Source organism: Falco rusticolus, chromosome 3 (genome assembly GCF_015220075.1).
Source record: "Falco rusticolus isolate bFalRus1 chromosome 3, bFalRus1.pri, whole genome shotgun sequence".
Classification (NCBI taxonomy): domain Eukaryota; kingdom Metazoa; phylum Chordata; class Aves; order Falconiformes; family Falconidae; genus Falco; species Falco rusticolus.
The window spans coordinates 91,686,890-91,710,310 of record NC_051189.1 but is presented as its reverse complement, the minus strand read 5'-3'; the positions used below and the strand labels follow the sequence as shown (position 1 = coordinate 91,710,310).

The 23,421-nt window shown below is 46.0% G+C and overlaps 1 protein-coding gene across 9 annotated transcripts in view; it reads left to right on the top strand.

Moving 5' to 3' along the window:
• Positions 1-23,421, top strand: part of DUSP22 (dual specificity phosphatase 22) — a 76,816-nt gene that overhangs the window by 24,877 nt on the left and 28,518 nt on the right. For 2 of the 9 annotated variants that reach the window (XM_037380479.1, XM_037380476.1), the window contains exons 1-3: positions 8,464-8,523; positions 13,786-13,819; positions 21,592-21,674. In XM_037380479.1, coding sequence (XP_037236376.1) covers positions 8,479-8,523; positions 13,786-13,819; positions 21,592-21,674 — 162 coding nt within the window. In that variant the 5' untranslated portion in view covers positions 8,464-8,478. Of the gene's footprint in view, positions 1-7,509; positions 7,825-8,463; positions 8,524-11,352; positions 11,395-13,785; positions 13,820-15,328; positions 15,465-21,060; positions 21,220-21,591; positions 21,675-23,421 lie in introns of those variants that run through there. The other 7 variants (XM_037380481.1, XM_037380480.1, XM_037380478.1 and 4 more) reach the window with 6 other exon arrangements.

The window sequence follows — 23,421 nt, the reverse complement described above, 5'->3', positions numbered from 1 at the left end:
CCCTCTGTACTCACCCTGTTTCTTGTTGGTGTCCACTGCTTGCCATTGTTGAGAGGAGATGTGGAGCTATACGGATCTTTGCTATGACCTAGAACAGCTGCTTTTACATGCGTATGTAAAATGAACTGTTTGAGAGAGTAGATTTAACCTGGAGTCACAAAGGAAAGTGAAACTATAAAGTATATAACCTGAGAACCCGTGTCTCAAGTTGTGCATGTAATCAAGTCCCAGACAAAGGACCAAAGGACCAGAACAAACAAACAAAAGCCTCAGAAGAGACCACAAGGAGACCATGAATTAACCCTTTACAGATTAGAAGCTTGCTGGGTGTTGCTGGTGCTTAAGCACAGGGGTTGACCGAGATTCCAAAATACCACAATAAAACATCACAGAAACACTTGAAGAGCTCCGAGACGGAAGTAAGCAATACATCCTGCAACTGCAAGGTGTCCAGCAGGTGCAGAAGGAGACAGACATCAGCTTAGTGAACAAAGTATATACAAGGAAGACAGTTTCAGTAGTTCGTCGCTTGGAAAGAGACACTGGTTGAAAACATCAATGAGCTGTCAACCTGGAAGCAAATGGGACCCATCCCAGACCAGTAATTCTTATCTTCTGTGACGTAAATTTACTGATGACTGTGCCTGTTGTGCTGGACAAGGCGTATGGGATATTTTAATGTCTGAAAATGTCTTCAGTTTAATAACTGTCTTTTATTTAATAACCCTCAATTCACACCATGTGCAGCAGAGTACAGGTTTACATATCAACATCAGATGTTCATCTGTACTTAACTGGGCCACATTACTGGAATGGTCTGTCAGCAGCCGATGCTTTGCTCAGCAGACACAGATCTCAATGGGAGGTGATGTTAGAAGAACACGGATTTGCAGAAGTATATGGAAGGGGAGAGAGATATAAAGGCAAACAGTAGACTTTGAAGTCCTGTCATTGCTGCTGCTTCCTGAGCTTGACATGATTCACATCCCCAAAGGTACTAAACAGTTGCTGAGAGTAGCTGCAATCATACTGATCCAGGCTGTCTCAGGTGGCCGTGTACTTAGAGAGATAACAGATTTTTTATTTTAACTTGCAGAAGGCAGGCAGGCAAGGGTATGCTGCTTAACCCGAGAACATCTTAGTGATTTACACCTATACACCCAAGGAGACATGCTTCCTGGCTCTAAGTGTGCTCGTGCTCTGCTTCCCACTCATCTGCTCTCAGCAGCCCCACAGCCCACTCACAGACAGCCCACTGAAGTGTCCTGGCCATGCAGAATCCCAGGTGCACTGGAGACATACCGCCAGGCTTTCTAGGTAACCAGGTAGCTTGGAAGCACTTTGGAGGGACTCTGTTGCCACAGTCAGGTAACTGCAGCAGGCAAAATAACCAAAGCAAATGAAAACTCTGCAAGAAAAATCAAGTAACTAACTCTGGATGAGAATATTGTTGTATCAAAAGCGAGCCACCATACAAGCAACAATGCAAGGGCCTCAAGAGTAGCTGAATGTTCTCAGATCTTGTAGTGAATATGCTGGAAATGTAAGTATTTGGATTGTGGTTTTCATAAGCGGTATTTAAGGGCTAGTGTCTTAGATATTGGTCAAGAAAATAAAATATGGAATAGAGAACTGTAGCTTTAACTCTTTTCAATTTTCCAAATACAGGAAATCTTAAGACATATCCCATTAAGCAGAAACTATTGGGAAAATGTCGTCAAAATAAATATCTCTGCTCAACATCTTGGCTAGAGGCAGGCTGTGATTATTGAATACCACAGTCTACACTGAGTATCATGTGATGGTGGTGGGATGGGGAGTTATCTCCTGGCACTGACCACAGCTCCTTCTGCAGCTGATTCAAAGATTCCTGCTGACTTTGGCGGGTCACACCCTAATGGCTCTCAACTGATGGATGAACGTCTCAATGATGTTCACCAGGTGTCAGTGGGAACTTCAAAACTGACATCTTTCTGCTCTGAAGAGTTTTCATGGACTGTATATGAGAAGTCCAATGGATATTATGGTCTATTGGCTTCCCGCAGAGAGGCAGTGTGAAGGCTGTGTTCCCCTAGGATTACATAGGTATAAACTGGAAGCAGAGGTTAGGTTGTTGTAACATTATTTTTCCATTTGAGGACACACGTGTGCCCAGAGAAATGAATACATACCTAGCTTATCAAGGGAACGCATGTGGATATTTTCACTCACACTCAGCAATGGACTATTCTTAGTAACTAATAATATACATGTGCCTTGCAGCATGCTTTTTGATAGCCTTGTTTCTATTCTTTAGCGATCCGATATTTTACCATATTTCTAAAGAACCCTGGATTAAAAGAAAACATCTTACTCTTTTTATAACATGGCAGTATGTCACAGTGAAAACCAAACAGAGCTGCTGCTAGGACCAATTTCATTCTTATATATGCATTAGAGGTAAAGATGTCAAGTTGTCCTGGTAAATATGTGCAAGTCAAAGCAGTATAAATTAAAGGTTAGAACTGACTGCTATAAATGTTAAAGAAATTACATATTTGTAACCACTTAATCAGAATTGTCAAGGCCTATTATTTTTCATATATATCTGTTTCTATATGTTTAAATCAAACACCCCACAGCAATCCCAGTATCTGTACTTCATTTGCAAGCCATTGTGAGTTTTAAGGTGGATTCATTTTTTTTTTTAAAGCCTAAAATACATATAAACACAAGTAGCTGCTGGCAGGTTTAGAGACACAGAAGTGCAGTAATTTGGTACGTGGTTGCCATGGCAGCTAACCTACATCTAAATTATCCTATACGCCTTTCTCAGCCATTCTCTAGCATTGTTCCTCCTGTCTGAACTGTTGGTTGCTTTTTTTTGAGACCTGCCTTCTGCAAAGCCCCTATTTGGCCTCATCTGCTGGCTCAGCCCTTTCATCCTGGCATACTCCATATTCTGTTGATAATATCCGTTAATGGAAGGGGAAGCGAGAGGAGTACGAGGCAGAAGGAGATGATGGTCTTGCAGCTACTCTGCCTGTTGAGAGCAGCTTCTCGAAAGCTGATTTTTGCTGCAGTAAACCACAGCGGTGACTCCCTTCAGTTTCAAGACATAAAGCTTGCTGCAACATCACTGATTTTGATGAAGTTACTGCAGATTCAGTGTGACATAACGAAAGCCAAATTTGGCCTTAAGACAATCAGTTTATCAAATGATGAATGAATGCTGTTCTGTGGATACACGGCAGTAAATCGGGGTGCTATCTCTTTTATCCAGAAAACAAGCTTTGAAGTGCTTTAGCAATGTTCAATACCAAGTAGAAATATTAAAAGAAAGGTCAATGAGTCCTCCAAGCTCTTTCAATTCCATTGACCTGCCTCTCAGCACAGTTAGAAAACAAGCCCAGTGCTAGTTATGAATTTTAAGGCTTCGTTATTTATTTCTGGTGAAAGAGTTACTTTTTGTCAAATTGCTCTATTTTAGAGGAAAACCATTCCGCTGGCTATTTCTGAGCAATCATCCTTTTTATCTCCCTTCTTGCCACCTCTGAGAACTAAGTTGTGACGCCCCTTCAAGGGAACCCAGCCCAGGTCTTATCAGTTCCTGACAGAACATGGATAGCCGACATGCCTTCTGCCTATGGCTGAATGTGAGCTCAGGGTTTACAGAAAGTAAGATCAGAAGATAAGAAGTAGAGTGTACTTATTTACTTACTTTTAACACAGTAAGGTCAATGTACTGTCAAAGCAGAAGTTTTGTCTAATTTTTAAGAAGATTCAGTTTCAGTATCAGTTTGGTTGGTTGTTAGTTTTCAGGCAATTGCCTAGATGCTCGCTGCTGCGCAAGACTTGGCATTGCCAGAAACATTTATGTGCAAAGTCAAGAAGTGGGGATTACTCAATTTGTCATCCTCACATCGTAAAGAAGTAAAAAAATCCCCGGATTTGTAGGATTACAGGCCATGCTAAAGTGATCTCTTTTCAGGGATACTGAATACTATGAGATTCAGCAAGAGCTTTTTGCTCTTATTTTCTGTGTCAATTTATTCAGCCCAGTCATCTCAGGATAGCTTGCTTTTTGAAATGGACTTTCAAAATATTAAAACCAGTGCAGATACTAAGCACAAGGAATAAGATCTTGAGAAGTGACAATAAATAAACACTTTATGATGATTTAGGCTTGCTGAAGACCTGCCTCCGTAAATGCATTATGTGGTAGTTTATTAAACAACAGCTGAAAAACTAAAACAATCTGGTTTTGGAATAACTGGCAAGAGAGCCAGGTCTGGCAACAGTATCAGAATTCCCCTTCCAGACCTGTGGAGAGGAAAAGGATATATACTATACATCATGGTAAATGTTTTAGAGAGAAGTGGATTTCCTCCCCCTGCTTTTTAATCTTGGCATGTCACACCCTCCCACTCTAATTTTTGCTTTCACTGTAAAAAGCTGCATGCATGCAATAAAATTCTAATAAGGGAAAGCACTGCAGGCTGAAGTAGGCATCCTGAAGGGAGTCAAGAAACTTGAAAACGAAACAGAGAATCACACTTTCCATTCAGAAGAATGGGAATGTATGACGCTTCCCATTCAGAAAAATGTCAGATACAAAGATATATTTGTGTTCCACCTGTATTGCCTAATATAACATAACAATTTCACACAATTTGCCCATGCACAGTACTTTTCAGGGCTCTTTGCAAAGGTAAGAAATATTGTTATTACCTTTTTACAGATGGAGAAACTGAGTTATGGGGAAGTGAATTGATAAGCCCAGGCTTCCAGCATATTGACTGCAAGGCCTTCCAGTTACGATAGACCTCTTAGCACAACACAGATCCCTGCAGTTATCAGGGATATTATTTATTGTTTATCCTTTTGTCTCACAAAAAGAAACTACTTGCCAGAGTTGCTGACAGGAAATTCTTTCGCTTTGGGGGCACAATGTGTTTAGTAGTTATTATGGCAAGCTGTGATTCATACTGTTTGGACCTCAGTCATATTTTGCACGGCATGAGAATAAATTACATTCTGGAGAGCTTTGCCAATGAAATATTAAAGCCAGTATCTGTGATAAAGCTCACTGCAACGCTTTTCAGCAGTATTGAGGGGGCAGGGAGAAGTGCAGTACATTAAGTCAGATGGCTATCCTTCCTGGCCTTAGAGAGGCCACTCTGATGTTTTTGAGGCTGATAATGACATGCTACAGCCTCCTAACTCGGTGGAACCTCAGGGAAGGAGAGGTTCAGGAATGGTTCAAAAGCATAATCAGTGTCTCCCTGTTCTGCTGTGAGGTGAGCTGAGGCAGGGCCAGGCATAGTGCTAGGTCCAAGAGGCTGGGGGTGGTGGGGTCATGAGGTGAGGCCAAGGTCCTAATCCCAAACGATCCAGGTTGAAGCATGTGGTGGCTTCCTCCTGCCCTGCTGTCACAGTTCCATGTGGGAGACCCAGGTATACGGAAAGCAGCAGGGGCCAGCTCACACTGAGCCTCCCCTAACCTGGGTTGAGGTGTAGCTCGACAGTGCTCCCAGGGCCACCCAGTTCAGGTAGAGCAGAGGTGGCCTAGCCTCAGCAGTCCATGCTGCTTGCTTTCCTCTTACGACCCCAGGATAACATTACTCAGCAAACCTCTTGCTAGCACCCTGTCACTCGACACACCACTGTCATGGAAGCTGGCATCAAACTGCCTGCCAGCTGCAGACTGCTCAGGAGCTTGTCCTGCCTCAGCTGCCCTGGGCTGCACTCCTCCAGCAGCGCTGCTCCCGGGCGTGTTCCCTTCCCCTGAAATTTAAGCATCTGTGGTGATGACATGGCTGTTTCAAGGCAGCAAGAGTTTTCCAGCTTTCTAGGTAGTTAAACCTATGGCTTAACTTCTCTTGGCTTTCAAGCATGTCATTGGCTTCTATGGGAACAGCACCATTTTTGAAGAGGTAGCAATCTGATGACAAGCCACTGCTGAAGCAGCTGGTCCTGCTCCCTGGCTCTGTGCACTGGTCTAACCTCACGGGGACGAGGCTGTCACCCCCCAGCTTTCTATGGGGTTTGTTCTCTGAACAAGGTTGGTTGGGTCAGAGAGTCGTTGGGGGTTGCCTGAGGAAGGGGGCACAGAGGTACTGCTGAGGGTAGGTTGGATGTGCAACCACCTTTTTGGCAACAGCTGACATTTGATTGCAGTTGAAGGTTGTGAAATCATTCCCTTAGAGTTTGCTTGTACTGGCAACTGCTGCGTCTATGCAGGAGTCCCCCGTCACTCATCTGTCCATCATTTCAGAGTTAATCCATCAAGTATTACATGTCTGGCTTTGCTGCCTGTCAGCTTTACCCTGTTCTCCGTCCTTCCCCCTTCCACTGCCTATGTTGCGCTGCAGATGCCCCTGACTTTCCCAGTCCTACCGAAGCGTGCCCAACAAATGACATCTGGACATTACCTTTTATATGCATTCCACACTGATGCATCTATGAATGCATAGGGAACATGATGGCAGCTCCACAGCAGTGTCCTTCATGGTTTTGCATTTGAACCACTGAGGATTTCACTTTTTTTGGGTGGTTACTGTGCTTGTTAATGTTAATGGTTAGCAAAGAGATCTTCCATAGCAATATCCTGTCCCTGCATATTCAACCTGCGTGTTTCCCTTAGGCCTGTGCTGTATTCCCTATCACATTAGTGTTTCGGAGTAAATTTCCTTCACTGAGCACCAACTCCCCCATCGCCACACCTCCTCAAAACAAACCCCTGTGGCCACCGGGTTATGGCTGTACCCTGCCTTTAGCTGCATTTCTCTGTGCGCCAGGGAGCAAAGCACGGGCTGGGGAGGACGGAGCAGGGCGCCGCAGCTGCGCCTGGCCTGCCAGGCCTGCCGGGAGCATCTCCCCCTGCCCGAGGAGGGGCGGACCAGATGGCCTCCGGAGGCCCCTTCCCACCTCCGCAGCGCCATTCTGCCACGCTTGCTTCAGGCTACTTGCTTTCTCCTTTCGTTTGTCCCCGTTAAGGGCACGAGTGTCCTTGGTAGGTTGGGGCTCAGCGGGCCGGGGCACAGGTGGCTGGGACAGGTGGCTCGGCGCCGCCCCGCGCAGCCCGGGCCTCTCGCTGCGCCACGGGTCCCGCCTGGCCCCGGCCCCGGCCCCGGCCCGCTGTGAGGCGCGGGCTGGCGGGCGGGGGGCTGCAGCGGCGGCCCGGGCGCCTCCCGCCAGGCCCCTGCGGCCGCAACACGCTGGGTGCGGGAGCGCAGAGGCAGGCAGCACCGCCCGCAGCCCGCCGGCCGGCCGCGCCGTACCGCCCACCGCGCCGAACGCTGCGGCCGCCGGCGCTTACTCATCCCCTCAGGAATGGGGCGAGGCCGGGCCGCGCCGGCCGCTCGCCGGGTGCCGGCGGCCGCGGCAGGTGGGGGCAGGTCGGCGGCGCGGGGGGCGCTGGGACGCGTAGTTCCGGCGGGCGGGCGGCGGCGGGGCGGCGCGGCGGCGCGGACTACAGGCCCCAGGGCGGCCCGCGGCCGGCGCGGCGGGGCCGTGACCGCACGTGGGGGCGGCGGCGGGCGGCAGTTCCTGGTGGCGCGGCCCCGCGACTCGCCGCTCCCGGGGGCGGCCGAGCGGAAACCCGCCCCCAGCCGCCCAGCAGTCAGGAGAAAGCCCCGGCCAGGGCGGGGGGAGATGCGCCTCACCCTTCCCACCGGCGGCGAGCCGCGGCCGTCCTTAATTAACAATTAGCTGGTCCCCAGTCACCCCCGGCAAGCACTGTCCCATGCACGCCGACCCGCCGCCGGCAGCTCGCTAGCCCACGGCGCCTCGCGCGGCGCCGGCGTGCGGGTCGCTTAAGCCATGGGGAATGGCATGAACAAGGTAACGCCGCGCGTCGTTGTTCCCGTGCGGGAGTGCATGTGCGCGGGCGAGGCGCAGCGGTCCCCGCGGGTGGCGGTCCCTCCCCGCCGGCTGCCGCGGCGCCCCGTCCTTTGTCTCGGCCCCGGGCTGCGGGGCAGGTCTGCGGGCGCCCGCCCGAGGAACAAAGGCCGGGCAGGAGGGGCTTCTCCTGCGACCTCGGGGGTCCCCCGCCTCGGGGCGCGGGGGGAGGGAAGGGCGCCGTGGCTGCGCCGCTCCCTCGGGGCGCGCCTCCTTCCCGGCCGCAGCACGGTGGTTGCGGGGGGGGGGGGGGGTTAGGTTTCGGTGATGCTCGCCCGGGCTTCCCCTCCCCGGGCGAAGCGAGCCCCCAACGGCCGCTAACGGCCGCCGTGCCCCCCGGCGCCGTGCCTCAGCCAGCCGCAGCGCCGGGCCGGCCCCGCCGCCCTCCTCGCCTGCGTCCCCCGCTGCGGGCGGCCCGGGGCAGCGCCGGGCCGGCAGCCGGGGCGGCCCGGCGGGTCGAGCCGTTGAACTGCCCCACCGCTCGCTTCCCCCTCCCAAGAGCAGGGCGGGGGCTGCCCGCGCCCCCTCGGGGGCTGCGAGCTCCGAAGGCACAGGCGGTTGGTGCCGTGGGACGGGACGGCGCTCGGGGAGAGGGCAATGTTTTGCGGAGGGTGTTGGCTGTCTTGGCGGTGGGGGCTCATTGTAAGTGCCGGTTCCCCTGGCACGGCGTGGTAGTTATCGAGGGACAGCTGTGATTTTTCTCAGTATCTCCACCTCTGTTTTAAACCCAGGTTTGAAAGTGTGGTGGTAACTAGCCTTTTAAATATAGCTTACTACGAGGAACAGGAGTTGAGTCATCTCTTCTGACATCCTGCTTTGAGGACCTGGGTAGTAGCCTTGCTGTGAGCGTGGCCTCCACCAAAGCGGAGGGGAAGAGCTGGAAATAGCTCCTCGCAGGTTGCCCATGCCGGCCTTCCTCGCCCCTGGAAGTCGGACTGGTTGAGGCCCAGAGCGTTAGTGTGCCGGCTGGGAGGCGAAGCCTTTTCATCCTGTGGGCAGAGACATTGAAATAGAAACTTCAGGCAGTGGAAAGGCCTGGCCCGCCTGTTGGTCTGACCGAGTTAGCGGGTAGGAGGGAGAACCTCCTGCCGTCCTTCTCTCCATTTTTGGTTTCAAAGTCTGGGAATAATGTGATATGTAGCTATTCCTTGGAGGTACCTTCTAGGAGTGGCCAGTTAGGAAGAAACACAGCTGGAGAGACTTCTTTTAGACTTCTCCAATGTTTGTAGTATTTTTCTGGGAATGTTTGTAATTATCAAAACATTTAGAGGGACAGGATATGGGATGCTAAGGTTGCAGTCTGGGAGGCGAGCAGAAAGAAAAGTTCTCAATCCTTTGAAGCTTAGCATTCCTTGTCTGCATTATATCTTGCTGTGGTACCGTGTGGACAAGAATTGGCAGTCTGTGACTCTTGGCAGTTTGGTCGTTTTAATTCTGCCAAGCGGTGCCCCAACACATACCAGCCAGAGCTTTCAGGACAAGCATAGCACTATGATTTTTCTCTTCCCTCCTTATGGCTGTATCCAAGAGGATGAAACGTACACTTCAGGAGGAGCTGGCTCCTTTAAGGGAGGCTACAACCACATTGGGTACTGGCCATCAGGGTTTATTTTTGTAGGGGTCCTGCGTGTAGGTCTGGTACTTGCCACCTTCAGAATGTGCCCCTGGATCATCTGTTCCTTTTGATCTTGTGAGTCAGCGAACGCCGGAGGGGCGAGGGGAGGCATGGGTTCATCAGCACCGATGTTGAGGGGGTATTTGCTTGATTTTGTGTAGTCTATTGATACAAATTGCCTTAGTTTACAACTGAAGTGTGCTTTTTGTGGTGGAGCTATATGCAGATGGTAGGAGAAAATAAGCAGTTTATCCGATGGTGGATTATTTCATTTAGGGAATCTCTTTGTACTGACGCCAGGGGAAGAGGATTAGTGGTGACCTGTAATGGGTATGGTAAGGAAAAGCTCCAGAGACTGCTACAGCTGCTGTGGCTGCTCTTGGATGCTGAGCCTTTCACAGTGGCATCGTCCCCTCCTATTTTTCTGTCACATGATATTGATGTATTTTGTAGCAAATAGCAATCGCACCTGATGTTACGTGACCATTAGTGCTGGTCAGGGGCTGGAGTCCTGGCATTCTTTTTAGGTAGGGTTTTTCTTTTGCTGGTTTTCCCTGTAAAATTAGCTGTTCTTAGGTGGTTTTTTCCTTAAGCCTGCCCAAGCCTCCTGACTTATCTCAAATTAAACTGAAAGCAGTTGTTCAGAAATACCCTTCTTATTCTGCTCAGAAAAGAATTGGCTAGTGAGTGTGCATCAACACTACTGGTAATTTTCAGTGCTTTACACTTTTTTTTTTTTTTTTTTGTTTTTTACATCTTTTAGTACAGATTGAGTAATGGGATCTGACTTAAGATGCTGTCTGGGTGGCCTAATTTGTCTTCAGCCTTAATGTCTAACTTTGACTTGTACTCAAGGTTCAAGTTGAAGTCTGTAGTTGAAAATTACAAAGATGTTTTCGAGGACCTGAAGTCCAGTGGCCGAGCTGGTGATGAGAGATTGTAGTACTTGTATCCTATTCACAGATAATCAAATCTGCTTAGTGAAGAGTTTTTCCTGGGTTTTAGTTCACTTTCATCCTGTTACAGTTAACTGCTCATTATTCACGCAGACCCTTCCGAAAAAGGGTTGAGTGTTATCTCTACAAAAAGGGCAGATAAGTCCTGTTTGTTGCAGGAGTTGATTCTTAAGAAATGTAAATCAATGTGAAAAGTTTGAGCTGATGCAAACAGTTCTACTGAAGCCAGCAAAGCTGTGTCAGTTCATGTCAGCGTTCCTTGACCTGTGCCACTCTCCTGCACCACTGGAAAAGATGAGCTTGTCTGCTCCTTCTACAGCACCTGTCCGACTCAGCAGAAAGCCCGATGAACTTCTCTGGGGCACCAATCAGTGTTAGCACAACTAGAAACGGCATTGGGCAAGGAGTTACCTTTATCGTAAGCATGTGCACATGTAGGAAAGAGCAGCAAAGTAGCTCTCAAATCCATTTTCCAGAGAGGTGTATTCTCAGAGAGGTCTGATGAGAAGCATTAGCATCTGGAGCTACTGTTGTCCATTGCAGGGCTCCACCATTGCGCAAGGTGGAGAATGTGAACCGCTCTCATGCGAGGTATGAACCAAGACAGGTGTTGATGCCCTTATCTCTTGGTTGTGCATTCTTCTATATCTGTGTTTTAGTCTGTGGTCATTTTCTCAATGTTTCGGATGATATAAAGAGGCTACTGTTTTTATTCATAAAGCAGTGGTTGAAAAGTTCACAAAAACAAGCACCTTATTTTTCTTCTCTTCTGACTCCCACCCCTTCTCTCTCACACGCCCCTTGCAGCCATCGGTCTTCATTTTGTGCGGCCCAGAGTTGCAGTTACTGAAGGCAGTGTGAGATGACACAGCTGAAAGTTCCCAGCCATAGTGTAGTGCCGAAGTATTAGTCAGCATGGCACGAAGATTCACTTCTTTCCAGGTAGCTTTCACCCATAGTAATGTTTCTTGCTTCTAGAATGACTAGGACAACAGGGGTAACATCTGTCCTTGGTTGCAGTGTCCTAATTTCCTACCTAGCAAACAGTGTTGCTTCATGATGCACAAATGCAAACTTCTGGATTTTTCCGCCTTTGCTGACAGCCATCTAAGAAGCTTCATTTTTGCAACCCCCCATGTTTCTTGGTATCTTTAATTTATAATGTCTAACCTTAATGACTGTGACTGGAATTTAATATTTTTATCCTCTCTTGGGAGCACGTATTTAATGCAGAAATAATGTCCTGGAGTCTAAAATGCTATAGTCTGCAGCAGTGGTAGTGTGGTTTGAGATTTGTGTGGCAGATAGGAAATACCAGACAGCTATTTAAAAATACCAGGAAGGCTTTTTTCATTTTTTAATTTTTTTTAAGCTTAAGTTGGGGTGATCTGGTTGGTGAAATTAGTTAATAACTTGATTCTCTTTAGCTTCCGAGCATGCTTTTTGTTTGCAGAATTTGGCCCTTAGCAATGGCTGTTGGTTACTCCACTTTCTGGAGCAGCAGCTACAAGCTTCTGATTCCTAGCCTGGGATGGTGGCCTTTGAGCTGCACTTCTAGGAGAGTCATCAAGTGTGCTTAAAATAAAGAATCAGTCCATGAAACCATGAATCTTGCACATGCGGAAAGGGAGTGCAAGATTCCGTTGTCAGGGTTCTTTTCTTGACTTGATACCCTGGCATTGGAAACTATCCTGCTGATTTTTGCTGTCTTCATAGGAATGTCGAATTTGTATGTATGAAGAGGGAAGGAAAGGAGAGCAAGCTGTCTGAGCTGATCTGTGCAAAACTTAGAGGTGCCCGTTGGTACCAGACTAAAGAACCATCTTCTTGTCTAGCTGGTGTTGTCAAGCAGCCCATGGTTGGTAAGCAGTTGAGGGTACAGCAAGGCTCCCAGAGAAGTGATCTTTCAATATCGGTGGCAGAATTGAGCCCTGTGGTTAGAGCTGGTATGACTCGGCAGGGAGAGAGAAATCACCCAGCTAAGTTGAGAGGGAGGAATGTTTGCACAAACCAAAGCTGCAGGCAGTGTGAGAAGTGCTGCAGCCTTTCTGTTTTCTGCGCGGGTAGGTAAATGACAGTGAATGTGATGCTTTTATCGGATGAAAGCCCTGGAGTGAAGGCAGGTCAGAAGCTATTTTTCAGGCCCTTCTGTCGGCCTGCTAACCTTTCGGTGGTAAGCTGGGTCGCCTTTCAGCAGGAAGGCTGCAGTGAAATGTGCTGGGGCGATAATCCCCGATGAAAAGTCCTTCATGACTTTCGGAACTTAGCAGGTGCCGGGCTGAGCAAAATGGGTGGAGCTTTCCCTTTAAATAGCTGTGCCCCAGAGACTGTTGCTGCTGTTGTGGTGACACTTGGGTGTTGCTAAGGCTTTAGGAAGTCAGCGCTGACATATCTGTGTTGGTGGTATGCTCTGCATGCACTGAAGAAAAAATGGATTGTAGGGTTTCACCACCACCGTTCTGGTCTCTTCAAAGGATGTGGGTGTGGGTCAGAGACTTCAGGTGGCAGAGAACAAAATTCTTGGCCAGAAAACGTGTGTTCAGTGTGCCTGGGTTTTTTTCCTGTCCTTACTGCTGTTCCCAAGTTGGGAGGGTTATGAGAGGGTGGGAGGGGTAGCACTGTGGTGTCACCTGCCCCTGTGTCCATGCATGCATGTGTCCTCAGGCTGACCTTGAAACTCCCCAGTTAAAGAAAGTCCTGTAACTGAGACCTGTGCAGGCTTCTGGGAGTGTTGGGGTGGGTGGGTAGATCTGGGAGAGAAACATGCAACTCGTGAACTTTCATCAGTTCTCTTTCTACGTGAATACACGACCTGTTACATGCAGCGATTTCCTCTGTGGAGGAGCCCCACTGTGCTGCAGCCCTGACTTGCATGGTTTTGCACTTCAAAAGACCTGAAGGATGTAATTTTGTAATGCTTTGTCCAGCTTGCTTAGCAACTTTAGGCAAATCACCTTTCCTGTATGAAGTTTCATCATTAGTTAAAGGAGGGTAACTCTTAACCTGCTGTGGGGGGGGCAGGGGGAGGCATGTGTTGTGAGGCCCACTTTGTGTTTGTAAACCACTTTTGCTGGCCTTGGAGAGCCTCCGTTATGTGAGTCTGCATGATTCACAGCCCCCGGCTGTCAGTGGATGCTCTCAAAGCACGGTGTGCCTAGAGCTGTGTAGTTGGGAAGGTTGCAAAGAGGCACACAAAGTGTTGTCAGCGCTTTTTAGATTGCATTTGACATTAGTCTGCTAAAGTAGTATGTTCCATCCTGTATGCAAATTGAACTTTGTCAAATTGTCTTACCACAAGATATCTATATATGATACTATATTTCTTTCTCACAGATTCTGCCTGGCTTGTTCATTGGCAACTTTAAAGGTAAGATTAGTTTTATCATTATCTCTAGGATTACTTAGCAGGGGTCTTACGGTGGTGTTTCACAGGCCTACGGAATTCTCTGACATCTCTGCAGTTTCTTTAACCCCATCTTGCTTCATTTCTGGATTCACCTGGTAGCACTTGAAGAAGAACTTGTTTGTACTCTCGTCCATGTGCTGTGCTGCAAGTACTTTAAGAAAAGAAAAATGAATGCCATCTCCTCGGAGCATGCTTCAGCTGGAATTCCTAAACATTGGCCTGCCTTAAACGATTCCTGTGCTTGGCAGGCGAGCCCGCGTGCCAGACAGATTCTTTGTAAGGCTTATTTCAAGCCCTCCTTATAAGTAAAGGCTTAGTATGCCTCCTGCTTGTTGCTTACATTATTTTGGTTATTTATAACAACTGCTAAAGACTTCTGTTATCACTGCTTGCGAGACTGATAGGTCTGCAGGTTGCTGTCTGACCACTGATACTCGCACTGTCCATGTCGTGGATGTAAGGTTCTCTGGACCATTTTTCCTTTTTGCATGAGGTTTACTACTTGTGTACAGAAAGAGAGAACCATATTTAGAAAACACAGGAAACTTGTATGTAGACATTCAAATAAATAACCTGTTCTCAAAAGCGTTCTGTTAGTAGCAGTTCCAGCTGACTGTCCCTACTTGGAAGTAAACCAGTTGTACCAGTACAGTCATTTTGATACGTCTAGAGCCTGTATTTCCTATGCTTGGGTACAACAGCAAAGCAGGACTCATAGGGGCTGCTGTGATATCCTGTCCTTTCTGGTCTGTTAAGGCTGGACGATGTCTGCATTGGGTTTAGATTGTGCTGCACCTCCTCTCTGCCTCACGTCCACCCTTCCTTTCCTTCCCCTCCCTCCCCCCCCAAAAAAACCCCTGTGAATTCAGTGGATTTTGGCTGATTTACCTGCCTCTGGACCTGCTGACACATGTTGTTTGCCCAGTGCTTGCTGCCCCTTGGGAGGTGGAGCCAGTCGCCTTGAGAGGCAGCTTGGAGATAGGTGTGATGTTAAAAGCTGCCTTTTGCCACACTGGGATGCAAACATAGTACATCGGCTAGTGTGTAAGGGAGTTAATTGTGCCATGGTAAGGAAAATGAGATGCATTTGTACTGGTGGAAGTAGGTAATGAAAAGAGAATAAAGAAAGCAAGCACTGTATGGACCAGTGACAAAACTGACTTGGTCACAGCCATGTTGCTTCCTCTTTTTGATGCTTTTTCTTTTTTCCTGTCAAGTAATTTAGGAGACGAGTGGAATGGGAAGATGATTGAGAGTGGAGTCCTTTAGGTTTCAAGCTGCCTGGCAGGGTGGGCCCAGGGAACGTGGCTCTCAATCTGGCCCTCTCATTGTGGCCGTCCTGCTGGTAAGCCCGTGACAGCCCACTCAGGAGAGCGAAACTCAGCCAAAGCTATTTCTTGGTGCACTTCTGTTTTCAGCTGATAAACAGTTTGACCAGCTGAGGGGAGTTGGCCAAGGTTGTGGAGTGAGTCAGCATCCCTGCTGATGCCTGCCTGGGCCTGCGACCCTCTTGCTCTTGCTGCTCCGGCCACTCAGCTGTGCTCCTTGCAGATGGTCCTTAAATGGCTTGGCAGGACACTTACAGCATAGAGGCATGCACGTGAAGGTGGTGTGACTGGGCAGTGTTTCTGAAGGCTAGATGGAAAAAGCAAAGGCTGAAATGCTTCAGCTACCTCTGTGAAAGAGAATAAGGATGGGCTGGCTTTAATTTCAGTGTTTGTGTTAGGGAGTCTTTTTTTTAATTGATGAAAAACACAAAGTGTTTGTTTATTGTTGTGACCTTTGCTTAAGTTGCACTTAATCATTATGTTCTACTATCGTGAGTGTCTGTCATAATCTCAAATTAGCTAATGTACCTGGAGAGGAAGAGAGAATATCAGTGTTACAGTACTTCACTAAAACTAAAGGAAACTTAAATTCTCTTTCTGCATGCCCTGCCCCTCAAACTCCCTACTGCCTTGCTGCTTAAGAGCAATTGCAACAAGCTCTCTGTGCAATGAAGTCATCCCATTTAGGAACAGGCTGTTGGTTAATCACCCGTGTGTTTTTCTGGAGGAGTTCGATTACCATGTTCTTGGGGCATGTTCTGATTTGTGGCCCTTTTTCAGAAAGCAACTAATGAATTTTGAGGCTTCTGTAAAGGGGATCGTTGACTGAGAAATACTTAGCAGTGTGTGCAGTTGGGATTGGTTAGAGTATCCTGACTTGGGCAGCTGAAATGTCTCGATACTTTTAAAATGGGTTTACAAAATTATTTCCTGTAATGCACTTTTGAGCAGTCTCCTGTTTCTTCAGCTTGAGACTGATAGCTTGGACTGAATACAGCTGCATCTTGTCAGTTAGGAGAGTAACCCTGAATCCCTGGCATTGTGCGTCTTGCCCGGAGACAGGGCTGAGGCTCTGTGGCACCCTCCGGGTCTCATGCAAGGAGTGGAGGAGGGAGCTTTTCCAGGTGAGCCAGGGGAGTCTCTGAATCGCTCTGATCTGCCCTCTGGAGGATAGCCTCCCTCTGTTCTCCAGTGACTTCAGGGAGCCTGGGCAGGATTTCCATAGCTAGGTCAAGGACCATTCTGCACACACTCCGGGTGCTCTGCTGCATGGCAGACCTGTGGGGACACTGGTGGGCTGGGAGGGGGCACAGCTGCTGGAGATGGGTGCCTTTGTGCTGAGTGAAAAAGCAGTATGTTAAAGATGTTAAACACTAATCCTGAAAGGAGGTGGTCTGGAGAAGGCATTCAGCGATTTTTCTGATAGGGAAATTATTATTCAATATTCAGCGATATTTCTATTTATGTATAGGGTTTCTTCCTGTCTTTTTTAGGCCTAATCAACTTAAAAGCAATCCAGGACAGAGAAAGTGCAAACTGTTCTGCGTTTGACTGGGAGATAAACCAAGGCCCAAGAAAAACTTGTGAAATAAATCTGCAGCAGAAATGGGAATTGAGCTTCCTACTTGCGGTTTGTCTGCTGCTGCACAAACCTTTAGGCACATAGAACGAGGGAGGCTTTTGTAACCGCCTTAGGGTCTGTAGGGTAGGAACTTGTGCGTAGTCCTGATTATGGAAAGCACTGAAGTACATGCTGAAATCCCTCTAAGTCTGCAGGACTTGAGTATGTCTCTGGAAAACTTTCTGAAATAGCATAGACCTCAGCCTGTGTTTCGGTGCTTATTATGAGATCTATAAGCACCATTCTGCTCATCAATAGCACATTGAAATTGTGATGTGTTCCTGAGAGTGTGTTTGATATTGCACAGCTAGAGGGCAGAAATATTCAAGAAGAACCACAGATGTCCATACAAAATACCAAGACTGAGTTTGGTCTGAAAGCCCAGAAGGAAACAGAGCTTTCGGGCTTCTTCAGTGAAAGTTTAGGAGGAGTTAGTTCTTTGCAAATGGGTAGAGGGGGAGCTAAGAGAGAAAAATGAGGGGGGAGGGAGAGAGGAATTTAACTCTTCTTCCCGCTTCTAGTTTGGGGGAGATTGTAGTTTGTTCCAGTTGTACCTCACAGATGAAATTCAATCCTCTCAAAAGACAAATAATTTATTGTGGGATTGCATGCCCACATGTCTTCTGTACTGGAAACATGATGTCCCTTGAAAGGCACCTCTGCTCACAATGAAAACAGGTGCTTTGTTTCTTAAGAGACTAATAACGACAGGATTTTTTAGCCTGTTTCTCTGCACAGATAGAAAACCCGCTATTTCTCCTGATAGGAGGTTCTATATGGGCGCTTGTTCGGTCCCAAGCAGATAGGTGTAGCAGTAGCAAACACTAGAGACTGCAGAGTATTTCTACCTTGAATATGAAAGGGCTTGTGTCCTTCCTTGCTTGTAATCATATTTGGAAGACTCAAATTTTTCCAATGGAATATTTGGGGGCTTTTTGATTTGAAGGGGAAAGCCACAATATGAGGTTTAATTCCCCCGCAAGAGTCCAGTGTTGCTGTGGATGAGCTGGAGAGTCTTGGGAAAGTTTCTGCCCTTCCCTTTACTAAGTGTATAAAAAGACAGTGCCCACCAAGTGGTTCTGGTGTGCTTCTAGATCAAATTAATTCCTGTTATCAGCTGCTTAGTTTTTTTGGGGAAAGTTCCCTTTTCTAGGGCTGTATTTCAGGTACTGGGAACAGGAGAGGGTGAAGATACCATTCTCTTTCAGGTTCATCTTTTGAAGAAAGACGTTTTATAAATACTCTCATTAAACAGAGTCCTGGACCCTTTTCCCCACCTTTCTTGCTCCCTGGAAAGGTCCTGAGAGGCTGGGACAAAATATGTATTGGAATATAGTGGTGAAGTGGGGGCAGGAGATGTGGAGTTTTTGTTTGTGTGCTTAGTTTCTGTGCGTGCGTGTGTCTAAGCGGGGATCACCGGACTCTGGAACAAAACTCTCCTGATGTGAAACTGTTCTCAGTAATAGCTCTTAGTGCTCTGAACCACTGGAGTGGAGGTTCTCCTTTAGGTGTCTATCTCCAGTTCTCTCCAAAACAGAAACTAGTGCAGAGAAATGGTTGCTTTACTTAAAAAATAAATAAATCTGATGATGATGAAACTGTAGTTTCCATGCATCTGCAGATTAATACTGTTGTACACGCTGGGCTGACTTGCCTTCTCTAAGCACTTACCTTGTTTTTGTGTACATAACATAAAATTTTATACTGAAAGCTTAATGCTTACTAGCTGACTGGGTTACATGAGCATGTCTGTCTTTTCAGACTAACACCAAAGTCAGGAATGTGGGCTTTGAAGGAGGAAGAAGGGGGGATATCTTTAGTTTGGGATAGCTTGCTAATGGGAGGAAAGGTGACAAAATGAAAATAAAATAATCTCATTTATTTTGTGGAGACATTTAATGTTCTAAATTCATGAGTGAGTTGCAGTTAAATGTTGCAGATCAGGCCCATATCACTGTAAGGCTTTTTCCCCTTTTTCATGGCAGGATGCTTTTGTATTTTGCTCTTAGCAGTAGAGACAGAAAAGACTCCACATCTGTTTCTTCTTCTCTAACTCCGCAAAGGGAGAAACCTTTATTATTCCTCACCTTGCAGTCCCATTTTGATGACTTTGCTACAGCTCTTTGCAATTATGTGTTTGCAGCTCTCTGCATATGAGTAGAGGTCAAGGTAGAGGTTGTAGAATGAAATCGAGGGAAAAGAAACGAAATATGAGTGTGGGAGGGAGAGAGGAAGACTTCCCCAGTGTGAATTTTGTCCTTTTGTGTGAGGAGGGTTTCCTGCTGCATCAGCTGAGTTTCACTATATGAAACAATGTTAGGTGAGCTACTGTGAAGAATAGCACCACATTTGAGGGACTCTTTAGGGATGCACAAGATGGGCTTTGACAGGTTTCTTTCACTTTAAAATTTGGAAATGGGGTGATTCACACAGTGACTTCAAAATGTGAGCCTGCATGTGGCTGTACAGCACTGCACTACAATAAAGTAGTTAGAATTGCTGTGGTAATGGTCATGCTTCTGGCCTTAGGTGGTCCTTTACATAACCCCTGATTTTTATTTTTTTTTTTTGCAATTTATGGTATGAGACTGAGTGACAGGATACCTAATTTGTGCTGCTGTTCAGCTTTGTCTGTGGTATCTGTAGAGACTAATGGCAGGTGCCAGGGAAGCCAGGGGAATTTCCCCTTTGTAAACTGTTTAAAATTTAGATCCAGGTAATAGTCATTGGCTGGGAAGCTTTTTCTCCTTTACATTTGTGATCTGGATGATTGTTTCTTAAATATATTGAGGACCTGCCGGTCACCCTGGGATGTAGGTCTGGGATAGCAGCTTCCAGCTTGTTCCTAGGAATATCTGAAATCTTACTGTCTTACTGAGTAGTTTCAATGTGTTGAAATTCCTTTAGCCTAAGTCCTTGGTTAACTGAAGAACTGAAATCTTCCAGTCCTTTTGTGTTTTACTGTCTCCATTAGGCCTTACAGACTGGTTCAAAGCAATCAACATTTAATTTGGATCATACCTTCTTTTAAAGCTGTTTGCCTTGTGGGTCATTAGAGACTGGGTAAGCATTAACACCTTGAGTTCCAGGCAGCAGGCTGTGAAATTTGTCCTTAACCTTAGGAGAACAGAAAACAGTGATTTTTAGGGACACTTAGGCTGGCTTCTGGGCTTCCAAACCCTTGCCTGCTTAGGTGTTCTCTATGAAATCAAGACTGTCTAATAAACTGTTAAAAAAAATCTGAAGATCAGGTGGATTAGAAGACCTCTGCTGGCAAACATTAGAGTTTATTCTTTGAAATGCTCACTCTGAGATTTTTAGGAAATTTTAATGGTTCTGTGAAGCTAGACCTTAATTCTGTTTCAGACAGAATTTGTGTTATTTCTCTCCTGAAGGGTTAGGCATCTGTGTTGATCTTGCAGGCTTGATCAGTAGTAAGTAAAATCAGTGCAGTTTCGACTATTCTCTCCTTTTATTACCTGTAGAGAAGCTTTCATAATTGGATTAGGTTCAAATTTTATTGCCTGTTATTGTGCTCATGTGGATCTTGTCTATGGGGCAGTATAATTAACTGTCTAATTCCTCTTTTTGATGAGAAAAGGCATTGAAACTTTATAGTACAGTGGAATAAGATGAAGCAAGAGATGCTAATTAAACTCTTGCACGTACATAAAGAATGTACAGGTGATGCTATTGTTATTTTTGTACCTAGAGAGAGCCGGTTTGAAACCTTTGTGGTCAGTACTCCTTTTTTGTGTGCAACCAGGCTAATGTGAACAGATTGTATGGGTAGATTTGGAAGGCAGGTGTTCGCATCACAAAACCACTGCAGTAATTGCTGTGGTGTGCTGTGCCATTCTCAAGCGAAAAGGTCAAAAGTAAATGGACACAAACTAACTTTTACCTGTATTAGTTGTTCTTTGAGGTAATTTTTCTGGCATGCTAACGGTTTAGTATGGGGAAAGTTGCTCATTGATGACAGATAATGTATTTTGCCTTCTTTCTTATAGAAACAAACCTATGCTTTTGCAATATCTAGCATCAAATTTTCAGCTGCCCCGGTTTGCTTTCCAGTTTCGAATGTTTGAAACCCCTTGGTTGCAGGTCTAGGAACCACCTTTTCACAATTGCACTTCCTTGCTGTAGCATTTTGCTTTTTCATTAAGTTTGGCATCTTTATCTTCTCAGTCTCTTTTCAGACTTAAAATTATGGTGTGTATTGGCCAAATGCAAATGCACATTTTTTCCTACTAGTTCACAGAAAGTAAGAATCTAGTTACTGTTTTTGCTTGCCTTTAATACCTTAATTCAAGTGATATGGGTGGCTTCTCTTCTTGGACCTGAACATCAGAAGGGCTATCTCCCAAGTGAAAATAACATCTCCTGAAGGGGGATTTATGGGTAGAGAGGAGGTAAGCTATTTCTTGTACAGCTCTGACTCTTGTTCAGATGGCCATCACCTGCACATGGGCATACGCTGACTTACATCTCTGATGCAAAATACATGAAACTTCTGACTTAAGAACACATTCCTGAGTCACTTAAGCTTGTTCTTTATATAGTATATAATTTGTTTTGGAGTTAAAATGTGTCTTCCCGTTACCCACTCAGATGATGGTGTTCTAGAACAGCTGCATTTGGGGTTTTGCTTTACTTTATTGGTACTTTTTTTTTTTTTGAAGCTTCATAAGTGATTTTTTTTTTTCAACATGCACAATGGAAAGGGGAGTGGGCTATTCCAAGAGATTAAAAAAAATTGTCTTCCTTTTTTCCCTTTATTGCAGATGCCCGAGATGTAGAGCAATTGAGTAAGAATAACATTACGCACATTCTTTCAATCCATGATAGTGCCCGCCCTATGCTCGAGGTAAGAGATGTGGGGGACTCTAAAGTAAATCCTTACTTTTTAGTTGACTGTTATAGTCACCTTGGGATTAATTTCTCATTTTGTACAATTGGTGTTTTGAGACTGATTTTTCTTGGGGAATTGTTTGATAGCTGTAGTTTTGGGGTCCAGTCACAGATTTTGTTGTTGCTGCTGTTATAACAAGAAATCTAACTGACAAAGGAAAAGACAATTACAGTGTCGATCAATATAACACAGTAATGGGACTGTGTATTAATTTAATAGTAAAGGTAAGTTCCCTTCTGTGTGGAGTTCAAGCATCACATAAACAACATTCCTTCTCTTCCTTCCCTGCTACTAACCCTCCTTTGTCCCTGGGCCCCTTTCTTGAATCTTAATAGCAGGTGGTTGTGTAAGAGGTTTGCAGTGCTTTTTTGTGTAAAATAGCCGTATTTAGGCTTGGGGCGTGGGAGGAACCAGTGCGCTCTTATGTAACACACCTGACATAGCAGAGCATCTGTAGGTCTCCAACACTTTAACATGAGGTATTATTCCCCATTTTACTGAAGGGAAGCTGATCTGGAGAGCTGAAATGACTCGACTTGCAGTGTCATCTTGAACAGCGAAAGAGCTGGGACCAGGCTGCAGGTCTCCTTGTGATGGACTGTTGTGCTTTCTTCTTTATGCCAGATAACCTCGGAGGAGGGGAGATTGGCTGGGCTGTGCTACACCTTAAAATCCTGCTCTTTGATTTATGTTGGGAACTGTTGTCCCCTTGAATTTGTTTGTTCCTTTCCTGCGTTCCACTTTTCATAAAATACAGTGAAATAGAGGCTAAGGAAGTTGCTAGTGTTACCCTTCAGATGTTGCTGGGAATCTCTGCTTTTCATTCTCTTGATATAAAAAATCTCTAGTGAATTCAGTCCTTAAACTGAGGAACTTCCACCTCTCCCAGGCAAGTCAATAGGTAAGCTTGAACAAAAGGTGTAATGATTAAAACCAAATCAAGTTACTGGTGAATTCAGGATTGATCTTGAACTTAGAAGTGTGCTGAAGCAGAGCTTTAGCTGTTGACTTTGTTATGCTGTCTGTTTGACTTCTGCTTTACCTGATGCATGTTAATTCTGAAATATACTGAATTTCAAGAGTTCTCTCAGTTGAAGAGATAAACAGTTGTGCTGGGTAAGGAAGATGTAATGTTTCTTCTAAGATGCTGTTCTCTAAAATGAATAGAATCTTGCTTTTTTTATTATCATGAACAGAAAAATAGGAAGACTAATTATGGCACAGATCAGCCGCAGCCTCAGGTCAGTGTTTTTTGTGGTGGTGGTAGTTTTGGCTGCCCACATGCCACCTCCTCGCTTGTGGTGGTGCATCTGTTTGTGAGGCTGCATGGTAAATAATTTGGGAGCTTTTGTGGGTTAAATATAACTGAGTCACTATTTCTTCCTCTAGCTACCCCCACAAAAGACACGAAGTAGTATAGCTACCTGGATCTGTTCCAAATCTGGTTCACAGTAGTGTCTCAGAAGTTACAGTGGCATGGGAACAAGTAGTGGCTCGTGGAGAATGGACTTGCTTTATTCACCCCTGCTTCTAAAAGATGTTTCTCCAACTGTGCCTTCTATTTTCTCAGCATGCAGTATACTCCTTGATGTGCTGGTGGTCTGGAAAACAACTGTTAAAACTTCTCCCCAGTTCTTAAAGTAGTGGAATGATGCAAGTGGCATTTGTTTGGGAGCTGAGCTGATTATTAATTACTTTATCA